Genomic DNA, 17,031 nt, shown 5'->3' with positions numbered 1-17,031 from the left:
ACATCTAGATCAGGACCTGGAAGAGATGACAAATCAAGACCCTTCTTCTATTTATATAATTTCCAGCACTTCTTTTTACACATCAATTTGTGCTAACTTTTGTCATTCACAACTGAATTATTATTCAGAGCTTTTAGCAATATCAACTTAAAATCTGGACTGTTATTTACCCAATTTGCTAAGTAAATATAGTGGCTGAGTAGACGCCAATTTAGTACTGGTCTGAGCAATGATATCCGTGAAACACTGACTCTGGGCCCGATGAAGGAGATAACATATGTATCTTCCCAATAACTATTAAAAGATCCTTGGTATAACACTTAAAGTCATACCATGAGCCCAGACAGGGACATGAAGCAATGAACACCTTCTAGCTACTTTGGTCACTGCCAGCTCTCCCTGCACATGTTCTGACTCTCAAGCAGCAGCACTAGTGTGCCAGACCAGCAACATGGTCCTCCTGCACTCTTGGTTGTCAGAGGCTCTTCTTAACTCCACATCTGCTTTTCCTTTGATCCCTTTCCTCTGGGTTCTCCAGGCACTTGACTAGACTACTCTAGAGACAGCCAGGTATTGCCTAATTGCTGAAAAGGAAGCACATGGGCAGGACTGTCCCAGGGACATGTACATCTGGAGTTGGGGAATCCAGAGCTGACCTCAAAGGACAATTAGCCAAGAGTGGGGCCAGCAGAAGGCAGCACCACTGGCTGAGGAGGGTTACAAAAGGCACTGAAAACACTGAGAAAAGAGCCTTCGCCACAAAGCACTCGGCATCACTTCCACTAGAGAGGCTCCACTGAAAAGGACGATTTCAGCACTGGCTGCCCTAACAAATGAGTCTCCCACTGCTACCTCTGCCAAATGCACTTGTCCTTCCCCGATGCAGAGGTGCTTTTAAATTAAAACGTAAGAGGAAAGTGCAGGAGAGAGTCATTTACAGCACTTGGGCCACTTGAAACAACTTTTCGCTAAAGGTCTATAATCAAATTATCAAGCCCTTCAAGTCAGTGCTTTATGACGGAAATAAAGGCCCCACTGAAGTATTGGGGTCTCTTGGCATTTCCCGGCTCTGGGCTGGGCAGCACTGCAGCACACCCATTCACACTGGCTGCATGAAAGGGACAGATCACAAAGGGCAGATTACAAGGGAGAAAGACTCCACTCCAGTGGGGGAAGGGCCAGGCGTGAACAGACTGTAAATAATGTTGCTAAGAAAGGAGCAGAAATATGGCAACTTCAAATAATCTTCTTGCCAGGAATTCTTCCCAAGAGGACTTGTTCTTTCTGAACTCCACTTTCAAGTATGTGAGAAATATGAAAAACCTTACTGCATATCTCGGGGGTATTCCTCCTCTGCCTGCCTAACTTGTAGCTCTTTGCAAGCATTTGTAAAAGCCCTTTCAAAGGCATCCAAGGGCTTCTCTGACAGGGATGGAAGGGCAGAGACAAAGAAGGGTTGTAACAGTTGACCACTCTGGCTGTCGGGGCAGCACCTCTTCGGCAGAATCGCTGCCAGAAGATGGCTCTTCCCAAGGAAAACTGGACTGTCTGGTAGCCAGCTGGTTTCCTGCTGGGCGCCCTTCCTAAACTCCTGCAATCCTGCTCATGGTGCAGACCTGCACAAGGGCTATCATCTGCATCCTCTCCCTGCTCATGCTCCCTCCCTCTCCTTCCCTCCCTCTCCCCCCCCCCACACACTTTTGGGGGTGGGGGAGAGCTGCCACTGCTCTGAACAAAACACAGCCACCCAACTTCTCATGCCACCTCTGTGGTCCTGGAGTCACAGATTCTGAGTACAGACACCAGGCCATGCAGAAGCTGGCTGACACTTGTACTTTCCTAACAGCCAGGAGGACTTCTCCCTGCTGTCCTCAGGAAGCACAGTGTTACCCAAATGACAATGACACAGAACAGCAACAAATCACCCTGCCTGAAACAAACATGACCTCACCGGGTGATGCACGTTATTTGTAAGAGCCACCTCTCTCTCTCTCTCCCTCCCACAGGGCCATGCACTTGCAATGTTTCTAGTCCTCAGGAACCACATGTGAAGAAGGGGCGGGGGAGAACCCTAAAAATCCATCACTCTTTGGCTACGCTTGATCTCTTGATTTAGTCCTTTATCTTTTAAAGGAAAAAGTGCCTCAAAAATTCAACAACACAACATTGCTATACCATGTGCAATTCAAGCATGAATCATATTCCATTCTTACATAAGCATCTCTGTGGTCCCATTTTGGGTCTGGGTCACAGTTTTTCCCAAATGAATGATAACAGAGCTATCATCAAAATGCAAAAAGAGAATTAAAAAACAAACTGCTTTTACCACTCCCAACTTTTACACATGCAGGGAGTAACAGAATAAAAAAAAATCTAATAAAACTCAAAATTAGAGTTTTCTTGGTTTTGTTTGTTTGTTAAATAAACTTCTGTGTAGGAACCTCAACAGGGAGTCCCATCTTCCCAGGTCAAGGAAGAGCAGCAACTCCAAGGTGCAAAGGAAAGACAGCACTGTCTGTTGAAGTGCTGTGCTCAGTCACCATCTCCACGGCTGACTCCCCTAGTTTGTACCCTTTCCATTTAACTTATTCTGGATGAAAGGAGGGAAGATCTGGAAGATCCCAAACACGGCAGTCACAGAAAGCTCACAAAGCCCGAGAGACTTATGCTTAAGCATACCATAGTAAGGAACGAATGAATCATTATTAGCTACTTAACTACACTTATGTTTTCAATGAGTTTGCAACACAGTTTACTTTTTCTTTTTCTGAAGAGAGAAACAGTATCTGTTCCACCTTCAGGCTGGGGCTGTGAACAAATAAAACACCAGAAGTGATATGCAAAAATGAAACCAGAAACAGCAAAACCAAAACTTCCTGACAAGAGTTTTTAGAAAAAATCATCAACAATAGCAATCTGGCTGAAGGTGTAAGATCTATTTGTAGTTTCAATCCTACAACTGGGAATAAAGTCTCAACCTCAATTAAAACCACCCAGTCCATCTGATTACTGCAGAAGCCATGAAATTTGAATCCAGTGAAAATTCAAGAACTCGGTTGTCCCCTCACTTCCTGCGTAAAGACAGGCAAGAGGTAGGGAAGAACCAGTTCAGCTTTGCTGGCTACCTTAACACCACAACGGAAAAAAAGTCTTTTCTGGCAGTCAGTGCATAATTAAATTTTTATACACTCAATTTAAGTTACTGAATGACTTCCCAGGGTGACTGTTTGTATTTTGAAGTTGTTCTTCCTCTTGACACAGTGTTCTGTTTGAAACTTTGCTGTGGATTTGAAGTATCTGACAAAACAGCTTTCAAACACATTCTACAGGAAACTGTGAACTGCCTGCCTGTCATGAAACCTCACTCACCACAAGTAAGATTAGAAAAAGGAAAAAAAAAAAAAACAGTTAACGCGTTAAAGCGTGTTACAACGTTCCTCCATTTTTTTTTTTTTTTTTTTAAAGAGGGCACTGTAACCAATGCTCTCCCTGTTTCGAGATACGGGAACCGTTGGGTGCAAACCTCAGCATTTTGTTGGAGTTAATAGCAAACTCGACTTTGTCTGCGTTTGAACTTTGGCCAGATCGCTCAAATGACATTTCAGAATGGCTCCTGTGGACAGCTTGCAGCAGCTAATCCCTCTTGCTGCGATTACCCACTCTGATCTCGGGGCTCTGCAGAACTCCCTCCCGCCACCACTTAGCAGTGCAGCCCTCGGGGCCTGCAGGCAGGGCAGGACACACCAGGAGGCCCTCTGCGGCCCTATGTCGTGTTAGTGAAGACCTAACCCACCTTCCACACACTCCTCCAGGACTGGGCCCTGCGCCAAGTCCAGCCTCAGAAAACTGCCTCGGCAAACTTACCCAGCAGAGCTTTCAGCTCCTGCGCAGAGGAAGGGCTGCACTGGGGAGGCGTCCTGTTACCTTCCATTCACAGAACTGGGCTGTGCCTCATTGCACACTCGTTACCGCAGATCTGCATCATGATTCGGGGCTGCCCACCAACTCCAAATATGCTCCATGTTTGGGCTTATGTAACATTTGCTACTACTGTAAAAAGCACTTGAATTACAAAGGTCCTGGCAGATCAACAGAAAACAGGGGGTGGAGTCTAATTTCATCTAATATGGTCATACAAGGCGTCCCGGCCAGTGTAAATTAATCCTTCTATTTGAAAGGCAACTGCCAGAACTGGAGAAGATGGAATTTACAAATCTAACCTGCTAAAATGTAAATTACTCACACCCTAATTTTCCCAAATGCTTTTAAAGTGACACTGCTATTGACAGGTATATTAGAAATTTTACATGATTAATCATAAAACCTACAGTTTTAAGCTTTGCTAGAGTTACAGGTTTTTAAAGTTAAAATATTTCTATAAATAGTAGTCTTTCTCCATGTTTTATTTCCCTTATACTATCTATAATTACTACACTTTAAAAAAGTTTCTTATACCCATGCATGCTTTTCTAAATCTAGTAACAAAAATCTTGACCCATTTTCTCTGCATACTTTCAAAATATGCCTAATTTCAAATGCTGCCAACTGCCTTGAGCTTGGTGTTCAATCACTGGACCACTAAAGCTGGGGACCTTCTATACTTTCAATCCAAAAAATTTCCCAAGTGGCTCTTTGTTTACTGGTCTGGCTGTCTGCCTATCTCAGCCCTATTATACCCACCCCCATGACTATTCCCCCTCTTGTGAATCAACAAATCTTACTGTCAAACAGACAAGGGGAAAAAAACTGCCAACTGATCTGAGTTTTATGTTAATGATGGTTCAGATACCTGAGAGATCAGAATAAACAAATTTAAGTGTGAAAAGAAGTGGGGGAAAAATTAGAGAATCCCATCATCACCCTACAGAGAATATTTGTCAAAAGTCAAGAATCACATGCATGGAAATGATGTGGAGCCAGGAAAAGGTAGGAAAGAGATCCAAGACATGAGAAATGGCACTATGAGACAAGACACAAATTCTAAACAGGCTAACCTAATGGTAGCCACAATTCTTCATTATGTTTACATTCAGATTCCAATCATGACATGATATCAGATCCAGGGATTTTTCTGAAACCTACTATTTAAAAAAAAAAAAAGTCACGTTTCTTAACAGCCATAGTCATCCACTCCAAAACCAAGGTGGCCTTGAAAAGACACTGAAGAGCAGAAAGGATAAGCCTCAGTAGACCTCAGAAGCACTGCATGAGGATACTTGTCCCAAATCTTTTCAAAAGTTAATCAGTAAAAATAGGGACTTCAGGTGAATTCGCTGGTTTTCCATGTGTGGCCTGAATGTTCCAGGTCTTAGTACTGTCCACTGCCTCCCTGCCTTGCCCAAGGTGGCAGCCAAGGGATCTCCTTGACGTTGCCAGCTGCAGAACAGCCGTGCACTAGGAGGACCTTTCTCGGGCTCAGTCTCAGTTCACATCACTGTGTCCATCGCACTTGGCCACCAACAGAGTCCTTTCTGGCCCTGTGGCACAAATGCTTGCCATTCTAATGTTCATGGTCATAGTACTGGGATCAGGGGGAGGGGCCCAAGAACCGGCCCATCAGTGAGAGTTCTGGGGATGAAGTCTTTCTGTGTGTAACCCTGATGAAAACCAGGGTGAATTTCAGCAGATGTTCCTAAATGCTACAAACATATACATTTAATTCCACATGAGCAACACAGAAGTCACGTGAATTCATTTTTTTTTTTTTTTTAATGCCAGCTGCCAGCATCGGAAAGGGGATGAATGGTAGGTCAGGAAAATACAGTTTAATCCACTGAGAATATATACAAATATGCAAAAACTGGGAATAAAGCTCAGATTAAGGTTTTCAACACCCACATATGTCTTTCAATGCTCTGAATAAACTGAACAAATACTGCTTTGTTCTGCTTGGAAAGCATTATTCCTAAGTTCTTTAAGTCATTTTCCAGCATCCTATCCAAATAAAGTTTATTTTGATATTAAATCTCATGATGCTTATATTTAAGTTTCTAGGTCTGGGAATATGGTCCTATTTCTTTTTTCCTAAGAAAACAATAATATTAATTAAAATATAATTTTAATACAGCAACATCCATGCTTTAGAGAGCAAGAACAACATGAATCTGCTCTAGTTTGGATGGCACCCACACATCAGCTTTACTCAGGTGTGAAGGGAGTCCAGAACTGATAAAGTTCTTCTGTGAGCACACTTACACCGCAGGCCCCGTGGGCAGTGAGGGTGTGGGTAGAGGGGGTGCAGGCAGCCTTCTAGCCTTGGGTAAGAGAGAGACTTCGTCCTCACCTGGCAGGTGACACTGCCTCCTCCCACAGGACTTGGGTGGGGAGTCCATGAGCTAATGTATGTAATGCAATGCCCAGCACATCTTAAATGTTCAATACACACCAGCAACTGTGAGCACACCCCAGGGGAAACCAGAGGGTGCACGGACATCATTTGAAGAGAAAAGAGAGAGCAAGACAGGGAAAGAGATTTGTTACAGAAATCAATCAAGTCCCTCACAGATCTTGGGATTTCAGTCTAAATCCCTGAGAAGACAACAACACTCTGGGTTCTGCAGGGCAGCAGACCAAGCTGTTGGCAGTTATCAAGCGTCCCTGTCACCGAGGGCAGCCAGTTCTCCATTTTACAGGAGTGCCGGCCTCCACGAACTCCACTCCACTGTCGGCAGGCTGGGCGAGTTATAATTGGCCTTAATTGGCACTTACAGGAGCTTTAACATTCCTCACCTGCTGCCAAGGAGCACTTGAAAGGGGAAGAAAGTATTCTCAAACTTGGAAATACCGAGCAATTCATTCATCTGAGGACCCGGGAGCCTGCTGTCCAGAATCGGATTAGCTTTGCCAAGAAATGCTGCCATGCTATCATCCGGGCCTCATGAAGCGCTTGCGCTGGATCAGGAGAGGCAGGAGATGGGGCTGAAGCGGGACCATTCACCTGGGTGGGGGCGGGGGCCACTACATAGCAGCCTTCCTCTGGCTGGCACCACCTGGTCTTCGGGCCTCAGCCACACTTCATGTATAAGGCAGGCAAACGGAACAGACCCTCATGACTTGATCTCCACTGGCTTTGTGTAAACCACGGTTTGACCTCAGTCCAGTCATTATTTGATACACATATTGAACACTGAAAAGATGACCAATGACACCAAATGCAAGCAACAGAGGTGTGAAACAAGACTGGCAACAGTTTTTCTCTTAGCCCCACGATTAATCTCATCCAAAATGGTTATCCTTTAGGAGGCTACACGTTTTGCAGATGAAAACTGGCTTGAGAACTAGGTTTCTTCTCTAATGTATATCCCATACAAATGAAACAGAAATTTCCCATAGATGCCAGGGAAATTTCCTGTCATTATTCAAGTGAATATTTTAAAAAATGCTTCTTTTCCTCCTATCACTTCATATTACCCTGTTTTAGAATACTGAAAAATTTCCTTCCAAGTAAGAATTGATGATATTTGCATGTGTATATATGTATAAGGAACACTGTAAGGTCTTAGAAACGAGTGGAAGTTTGGAAAAGTCCACACAACACCTGCTTCTGGTGGCGATCCTTTCTCATACAGCTGGGAGAGCTCTAAAGCACTACAGTTTTTCTGAAGCAATCCAGCAGCAGCTAGGAACGATGCAGGGACCATCCTCATGGGCCAGAAATTCCGTCCTATGACGTATCCCAACATGAACAAAGCCACCAGCAGTTACGGGTATAGGTACCAGAGTGGTACAGTTGCTCTGTCACGGGGTCAAAAGGCAAGAAACAAAGCCATGTCCACAGAGGGGAAGCCGCCGCACAGCCGCACCTTTGATCAGCAGGCAGCCATTAGAAGACGGGGTTACTGGTATCCTGGTGTGTGAGTGCCTTCCATGAAGTACAGCTGACTACGGGGACAGAGTGTGCATCACAGGATCTGTTTCATGACACTATCATGAAAAGCCCCTACTAACAAAAACTCGTGACTCTGTGCCTATGAGCATGGGGAAATGTGCAAGGCTGCACACGGGGTTATGCACTAACTCAGAATGCAGTTAGGATTTACAGAGGGGACTACAGCAGTTGGAGAAGGCGGGGAGGCAGAAAGAGCCAATGAAATAAGTGTAGGCTGTACCCAAAATAGCATGTTTGTGATGATTACACTTGTGTACTTATGTAAAAATATATGAGCACATGTACTTAATATACTTATGTGCCAATAAAAACATCTATAATGAAAGTGGTTTAGTAATTTTTATTGCAAAATTCAGTGAAAGCAGTGGAAGAAAAATTTATGAAGCATGAAATTATGTCACTCATTTCATTTGTTTGGCTAAGCAGACGGAGATTCGAATACCACATAGAATCACAGAGAAGAAAGGCGGATTAACTACTGGCAAAACAACATCTTAACTTTCTAAAGCTCTCACGAATCTTGAATATTAAGAGTTCTAACATTCTATTGAAAATACTAAGTATAAGAGGCAGTGAGACAAGTTTCATCCCGAAGTTATTTTGGACCTGAAGGGTAAAGAACTCTATCATGTGCAATTAGGGACATACTGATTGGTTTTGAACTTATTTTATATTGAGATAATTACCTTCTCTGATCTTTATATTTCTTAAACTTTCAAACACATTAGGTAAAAAATGTATAAAATTATTCTGAGATTTGTTTTGAGAACTGTTGTTTTAAAAACAAATATAGAAGTAAACCTAAAGACTAAGATTTCTAAGCACACAATGTGAAACAGGGAGAAAAGCAGCTGGATTGAGCCGCAGCCCCCAGCCCTGGAGCAGGGTGTTTCCTAGGTCTGAATCAGCATGTGTATTGATGAATGTGTTAATGGGGTGTTATTCCAGCCAGGTAGTAGGTGCTTCAGCACAGAGACGCGGGAGATACTCCCTCTTCTGGTCAGAAGTTAAGACCACAGCTTACCAGGGTTCAAAGAGCAGGTGTGTGCTTTCAACGTCAACACACAAATCGAGTCTTGTGAAATGATTATCAGGAAAAACATTTTTTAGTAAATATAACAAAAATGTGGATTTTTATTCAGAATGTCCACTTTACAATCCAAAGCACAGCCATCCTGTAACAGCTAATGATTCTATGTGTTATAGTAGACAAGTCAAAACTGGCCCTGGTGAATATTAACAATGCAGATACATATGAGGGTGTACAAATATAAATCTGAATGTGTGTGTATAAAATTAACTTGCTATGTAATTCTTATATAGCCTGCCTTAAAAAAAAAGAATTCCAAGTATTCTCCCTTTCATATGAATGACAAAAATTGCATATATTTAGCCAGGTGTGGTGGTGTGCGCCTGTAATCCCAATGGCTTAGGAGGCTGAGACAGGAGGATTTCAAGTTCAAAGCCAACCTCAGCAACTTAGTGAGGCCCCAATCAACTCGGTGAGACCCTGTCTCAAAATAAAATATAAAAAAAAGGGCTGGGAATGTGGCTCAGTGGTTGAGCGCCCCTGGGTTCAATCCCTGGTAGCAGGAAAAAAAAATTACATTGTTTATTCCAAATACTCTGATACTCTGAGATATAGAAGCAGTTCATTAAGTCATAATAGTACAAACCTGGTGGGCAGCTGTGACTACCCTCCACGAGGAGAATCAATGGGCTGAAATAAGGACAGACATTCCCAAAGTAGGAAGAATTCTAAAAGCACTGTGTAGAGAAATGCAGCACTGACAGTCTCCATGTCCACGGGCAGAGGACTGGTCAGCTTCACATACATTGATAAATCAGAACAACAGGCACAAGTGACAGTACGGCAGATTCAGTGACAAAGGGAAGCTCGTAACAGATTAGCTTTTCATGTGTGTAAGGGGCGGGGCGGGGGGGAGTATACAGGCACACAACATTTTACTAGGGTCCTAGTGCCAGTTCTAAGAATGTAGATATGTCCAACCATCCCCTGAAAAGCAAGATGGAGGAGCTCAGTTTATTCTGATTGCATATGTATCTTTGTTGGCTAATTGTCTTTTACAATGTACCTTATAAACTTCAATAATTAAAGACAAACCAAGATATGTGAGATCTCTGTTTTGAATCAAATTCTTTTTTGGCAGGGGGACCGGGATTGAACCCAGGGGCACTCAACCACTGAGCCACATCCCAGCCCTTTTTAATATTTTATTTAGAGACAGGGTCTCACTGAGTTGCGTAGGGCCTTGATAACTTGCTGAGGCTGGCCTCAAACTTTCGATCCTCCTGCCTCTACCCCTTAAACCACTGGGATTACAGGTGTGTGCCACCATGCCCAGCTGAATCAATAAATTCTTGTACTCTGGTGGAGCTGGGGATCCAACCAGGGCTTTGGACATGGCAGGCAAGTGAGCTACACCCCCGTCCCTGAATAAATTCTTGTTCCTCTATGAGGACATGAGAAGTCTCAGGAAAATGAGCACATTCTCTTTTGTTTCCTGGTTTTTATGACTTGATCACTCTTTCATTGAAAATGAAACAAAACAAATAAATAGTTACAAAGAATCAATGACCCCCCAAACTTGGAATCACTGCAGGAATTATTTCCTACCCCTACAATCTTTAGAAAACCTCTGAATTTATCTCTGAAATATATCTCTGAATATCTACAGTGGCCTGCCCAGCACTCTCTATTATTCCCAGCATGTATCCCTACTTGAAATAATCTTATTTCACCTTTCTCCACCCTCCCCAATCAGAATACAAACTGAATGAAATAAGAAACAATGCTTTTATAGTTGAGTGAAGAGAAATGCCTGGCACATAATAGGTGTCCAATAAATATTTGTTAAATGCATGAATAACATTCCTACTGATCTGTTTAGTTTCTTTAACAGTAAACCCAAAGGTAAAAACATTAATAAAGGCATAGGTATCAATAAATGGAAAAACCAATACATTTATAACTACAAATTAAAATGTTGCTGCTACAAATGGTGTAAGTAACAACAGTTTAAAGTACCCCGCTTCCTTTACAACTAAGGAAAAAAGACACCAAAATATGTTAGCTGGAGAGAGAATAAATAGTCCTTTATCTGATGCTGCTGAAATAATTTGAAAAAGCTCATTAGCACTTATTCAGCTTGTGGTTAAAAAAAAAAAAATTCACTGTATTTATTTTACATCATGTTACTAAGTGACAAAAAAAGTTTAGGTCAAACCAGCAACCTGAGTGAGTTTCCTTTGAGAGTTAACCTAAGGTTCATCTTGACGTCACTCATATTTTGATGTGCACATTCTGGCTAGCTCCAGCCCTGGCTCATCCTCTGACTGCTTGGAGGAGGGCCTGGCATGCGTCTCTGAAGCAAGAGAGCCAAGTACTTACTTCTCTGTAACAAGTTTCAGTTTTTATTCTGACCGCAGAAATAAATACGCTGACCAAGTCTCTACAAAATATAATGAGGCCCATACAAGAAAGGAGGAGGAGCTTGGCTTGGCTTTGAAGAGCTGCTGCGATTTGGGGTTTAATAAAGCAGAACAGGCAGAAGAGAAATACAATGACTATGCTGATCCAAACATCTACCTACTACCGTTACATCTTCAAATTACTAAATGTTCCCTCTGATGTAACATCAGGGGTCCACAGTGCTGATCTTCCAGCTACTCTGAGCAAACTTAAAAATTCTACCTGAACTAGAACATCTGTCCCCTGGTAGTTTGGTGACATGTGGAATTCATTATATCTTCTCTAGACTTTCTTTTAACTCTAGCCATCCTTTTTATACACAATCCTCATTATGTGCAAGAGAAATAGCCAGAAAACGTGGCCTGGTATGTTTTATCTGTGTAAGCGAGATCTTATTTAGAACTTTCATCTGTAAACTAGGAATAAAATTCACTCAGTGGGCCGCTAAGAAAAGGAAATGAAGTAATACGTGCAAAAAGTTTTATAGATCATCAAGTACTATTAAAATGTATCATTAGTCTGTGGATTTTTAAATGAGTGCTACTCCTAAAAAGATTAATTATCACTGAAAATTTCAAAGTAGAAAAAGACTCAGATTCTACAAATTTAGTGGCCAAATCTACCACATTTCAAAGAAACAAAATTTTTTCATTCAGAAATAGTTACCAAAATGTTAAATAAAATAACTTATTCAATAAATAAGGTTAAGCTGTTATTTTCCATATCTAGGGCCATCAGATGGCAAAAGAAGAGTCCTGTGTCCTTTATTAAATAGCACAACCTTGGCTGTGTGACCCAAAGTACCTTAGTTATATACAATGGTGACTGCTGGTCACAACCAAGAGAAAAGCTGTCAACAGTGAGGAGCAGCACCCCAGCCAGCACCAGCCCACCCACCAGCTCTCTCAGAGTAGGCCTCTTTTTGTCCTTACACTAACATCCTTTGAAAACAATTAATTAGCTCAAAAAAGCATGTGTGATTTCTCACAAGTAATTTACTCATTCTCAGATGAAAAGGACATTTTCACAAATACAATTTATGCTGGCATCTCAAAGACTCCAAAGCACCTCAGTGCACGTCAAGGGACATTAAGTCCAAGCAACGCATGTGCAGCTCTTCATCTAAGAAGGTTCACAATGTCGGTATGTGGAGAAAGCGACAAGATCGCAGCAAGGGTTTCTGCTAAAGCCACTTTTACACAGTTAATGAAAAAGCCTGATTTATGACACCTCCCTTTGTGAACGGAGGTCTGAGGGGCAGACGTCCCACACTGAGGCTTCATCAATAGACTTCGTCAACAGGCTACTTATAGTGACTAGTAGTGGCTCCATAGTGGCTCAATGTGTAACGGCAACAATGGCAACAACGAATGACAATGGTATTTGTCTTCTGAGATTCTTTTTGCAGATCAACAAGGGATTCTACAATTCGACTTCTGAGTGCTACGCTTGGTCTTTGTAGTCTTTCCTTTGATATCTAAGAAGTCAAGTCCAACACTGTAAACTGGTTTTTCCCAAAACATGGAGTAGGTGTCACTTCCCAACATTAATAGCATTAAATCACAAGTGCAGCTTTCTCCCTTTCCGAATCTCTTCCAGCTCCTATAGCAGCAGCACCCTGTGCGTGGATGACACTTGCTGTGGCCACTCTGCTGCGAGCCAGCACCAGCATGGGCATCAGCACGGGAGCCTATGGTCATCTTTCACTCTGTTTTACATTTACTATCTTTTATGGTCAACACACTTTAGGGCTCTAGCAAGCTTTTCTTTATAAATGGATTTATTTGAATGAAAGCGGTTTAATTTAAAGAAAGATTATCATGTGCAAATATGCTAGCCAATAATAAGCCAGAACTTGATGCCAAGTTTGAGAAAAGATGGCTGAACCCCTTGTTACTATGGTGGCCTTGCTCAAGATTCAAGTTGACTGAAAATGTTAACAAGTAGATCAGCCTAACTCGTCTAAGGCAGAATCACTTCGACGGCTGACTTTTGAGCAGCGATTCTAAATGTGGTACCTATCCAAACTGAATTAGCACAGCTCATCTATTTCCTGAAAGATACCCGTGTTTGCATAATTGAGAGAGAAATGAAGGCCTTCTTTATAGCCAACACAGCGATACAGCAGCACAGAGCAGTGTCACCTGCACTCTAGGGGAATCACTGGGAGGCCCACTCAGTATACACCCCAAAGGCACCCCACAAGTCATTCCCTAACCTTACCCTGTCCCCACCTCTTCAGATCCAGAACAAACATAGGTAAACAGGACCACACGGTTTATTCTCTCCAGTGGCACAAGACCAACAAATGTATCAAATAACTGATCAACTAAGGTGCCCACCTTCTAAAGAATGGTGCTTACAGGTATAGGGAACATCACCATCCCAGCTCCCCCATCATACTTAAAAGGTTTACAACTGGGCCTGGTGGCACACACCTGCAATCCCAGAAACTCAGGAAGATGACACAGAAGGATCGCAAGTTCAAGGCCAGCTTCAGCATCTTAAGACACTGCCTTGACTTTTTTTTAAAAAAGGAAGGAGGTATGGGGATGTAGCTCAGTGATAAAGTGTTCCTGGGTTCAATCCCTAGTACTGCCAAAAAAAAAAAAAAAGTTCTAGAGGTATTAATGTGACATTTCCTGAATGTACGACAAGGACTTAAAAATTAGTTTAAAAAAGCAGGGGCCTCCTTTCATCGTTAGATTTGACAAATCCAAGCGACAATCTGTCATAGTGTGTATCACTATGCCAGTCCTGGGAGTACACAGCAACAGCTCCACCAGAGTGGACCATATCTGCTGTGCAAGCAATGAATTCTGGCCAGCTTGTGGGTCTGCACTGCCAACTCATGGGCTCTAACCCTGGAGATTCCGATGTGGTGATCTGAGTGGGCCTGGGGCTTCTGCCACTTAGAAAGCTCCCTGGATTCAGATGTGCAGCAGGCTTCAAGTCTACTGCCTCAATTATATTTTAAAATCTGAAATTAGCAGTAAGAAGCATCTTGCTTTTAAAAACACTGAGTAACTGAGGGCATGTTGGACGAGTATTGCAAAACACTAAAACACTGAGAAAACAGTATCACTGTGTAGTTCTAAGAAAGCAAGCAATCTATATAAAAGCAATCAGACTATGAGACCTGAAGATGCCAAAATGACACTACAATCACTCGCCATCACTGCAAGTGGAAATCCTGGTTAATCATTACTTCCCCCAAAGCATATGACCTCTTACTCCTCTGGATAGTAAGTCGCTCACTAATTCACAATAATTTTACCACTAACGTTAAGTGATTTACACACGTCTTGCTTTCACACTAGTGTCCATTCCTGTACTGGCAGCAGTGGTTTTAAAGGAACTGCCCGTTGAACTTTGTAACAACTGCTTATTTGTTCTTAAAAGTCACAAATGAATACCAGTGACAGGTGAAAGCTGCCCCCACATGTTCACCAATTTCATCCAAAAAGAGAAAAATTACATTCCCTCCCTTAGCAGGTACTAGTTCTTCCTAATACAGTCAGTCCACAACTTATAATAGTTCAACTTAGCCATTTTTTGACTTTACAATGGTATAAAAGCCATCTGGCATTCAGTGGAAACTGTACTTTAAATTTTAACCATTTCCAGTTTTTCCAGGTCATACAATTATCTCTTGTGATACTCGGGGGCAACAGTAGTGAGCAGCAACACCAGGGACCAACCACACTTGGCAGGTGGTGCTGCTGAGCCAAGGTGTTCAGGAGGTTAGATGGACTGAATGCATTTGTAACTCAGGATACTTTCAACTCACCATGGGTTTATTAGGACGTAACTCCTAGGTCAGGGAGGATCGGTACTCTGACAAACAAGCTATGATGGCCACTCAGAAAGATTCTGAATTTGAAAAACACTTCTTTTTTTGTTATTAACTGTAAAAAGAGAATGCAAGAACTGCCCTTCTGAAATTTCAACAAAAAGAAAGGTTCCTTAAAATACTCTTTCCTTTGTAACCCCTGTCCTCAAGACAGAAGATACAGTGGCTGAACTGTGAGCGTCACTCCAAGGCCAGCACATGGGGCTCCCTCCACTTCATGCAGTTGTTCCCAGGCCCCTGTCAACAAATTCTTGTGATCTCACCAGCTTTCCCCTCCACTGCTGCCTCAAAGATGACACCCCTTCCACATTCCCCAGCAGGCACTCAGGTACCAGGCCTCACCTTCCTGCCAGAAACTCCTCTTCCATCTCTGATATTTCCCCTGCCCCTGGAAGGACTCTGCCCCTTCTTTCCTCAGTGGCTTTGTCAGGCACCCTATGCTGGGGACTGGGTAGACATAGGATCTTAAGACAGATTTTCTCACTCACACACTATCATTCTAATAATGAGACAAGAGGAAGATTTTTTAAAACCCCATAAAGATGTACTGTCACCACTGAGTGAGGTTCTCCTTGAAGAAACATCCAAGAGGGCCTGTTTCTGCCTAAGAAAGCCCTAGAAAAAGTAAGCCCTTCCTCTGGCTCTTCCTTCTAATCTGCTCAACTTCTCAATTCTCTGAAGCATTACTAACTCACAGCTCTCTGGTTCTAAAAATGTGCAATAGGTCTCCACCAGCACACACCAAGGGCAGGGGACTCTGTGGGCAGTGAGGCCCTGTGAGCCAGTCCCAGCCTGACTTTGCACATGGCTCATTCACACATGCGTACATCAGTTCTGACCAATGGCGGCTCTTGTGCAGCACATTCCAGGCTGCCTGGAATTTCCTGCCTCTGAGCTTACTCACATCACCCTGTTGTCAGCCTGGGGCCACCAAATACGGCGTTCAGTGCACAAACTGTGCAGCCGTATGTGGCAGTCCTCTCTATTCCCATCCAAACACGTCTCATTAAGGGGACGACAGGTTATTTTAAAACAATATTTTCTGCATTTTCCACAATGGATATGTATTCCAAGTTTAAAAATTGAGAAAAAAATTACATGGGGAGAAACAACCCACTCTACTTCTCAAACCCTAACATGAAGGTTACTTTCTCTAAGGAGTCCTCCCCGAGTTACTATCTAAGACCATCTGTGTCCCTCCTTACTCTGAAGGCTGTGACTGTGTTATGATATTAGACACACACTACCTGCATCCATCCACAGCTGTGTCTTCAACCACCTGGCTCTCGCCCTCCCTCTTTTATCAGTCATACCCTAGGCCTGGGCTCACCTAGGTTATTTCATTTAATTCCCCCCAATGAGGTGGGTATCACCCTCCCCATACTATGAGAAAGGACTCCAAGGCAGGATGACTTGCTCAAGCAAAGTAATAACATATTGCTTTGGGGGGTTTGAATTTATTCATTTTATTTATTTTGAGAGTGAGAAGAGACAGATCCCTCAGGGTAAGAGGGGACCCAAAAAGGGTTGCCCTGTAGGTTTAAGTTTAAATCTAGGATATTCCAGCTTCAAAATCCTTAACTCCAAAGTACCTGCCAAATGACTAGCAGCCTTTCAGTTGCTAGCCTGAGTCTTTAGCAGAGAGAGTTTCTTACTAATTTTTTATCTCACTTTGGTGATTACCACAGGACCTCACCCAGAAGCAAGAACTCAGAACCTTTTTATGATTAAATATAAGATATACTCCTTGGGAAAAAATGTTGGAATGTTGATTATGATGGTGTGAATCATAAAGCA

The 17,031-nt window shown here is 42.7% G+C and overlaps 1 protein-coding gene across 5 annotated transcripts in view; it reads right to left on the bottom strand.

Moving 5' to 3' along the window:
* The window catches only part of Atxn7 (ataxin 7), a 104,540-nt gene that overhangs the window by 46,855 nt on the left and 40,654 nt on the right, over positions 1-17,031 (bottom strand). Inside the window, exon 1 of one of the 5 annotated variants that reach the window (XM_048801217.1) lies at positions 3,865-5,000. The exons of 3 other annotated variants lie outside the window; for them this stretch is intronic. In XM_048801217.1, coding sequence (XP_048657174.1) covers positions 3,865-3,931 — 67 coding nt within the window. In that variant the 5' untranslated portion in view covers positions 3,932-5,000. Of the gene's footprint in view, positions 1-3,864; positions 5,001-17,031 lie in introns of those variants that run through there. One more of the 5 variants, XM_048801218.1, reaches the window with a different exon arrangement.

The sequence above is a fragment of the Marmota marmota genome, unplaced genomic scaffold (assembly GCF_001458135.2).
Source record: "Marmota marmota marmota unplaced genomic scaffold, marMar, whole genome shotgun sequence".
NCBI lineage: Eukaryota > Metazoa > Chordata > Mammalia > Rodentia > Sciuridae > Marmota > Marmota marmota.
This window is presented reverse-complemented; position numbering and strand designations above follow the sequence as displayed.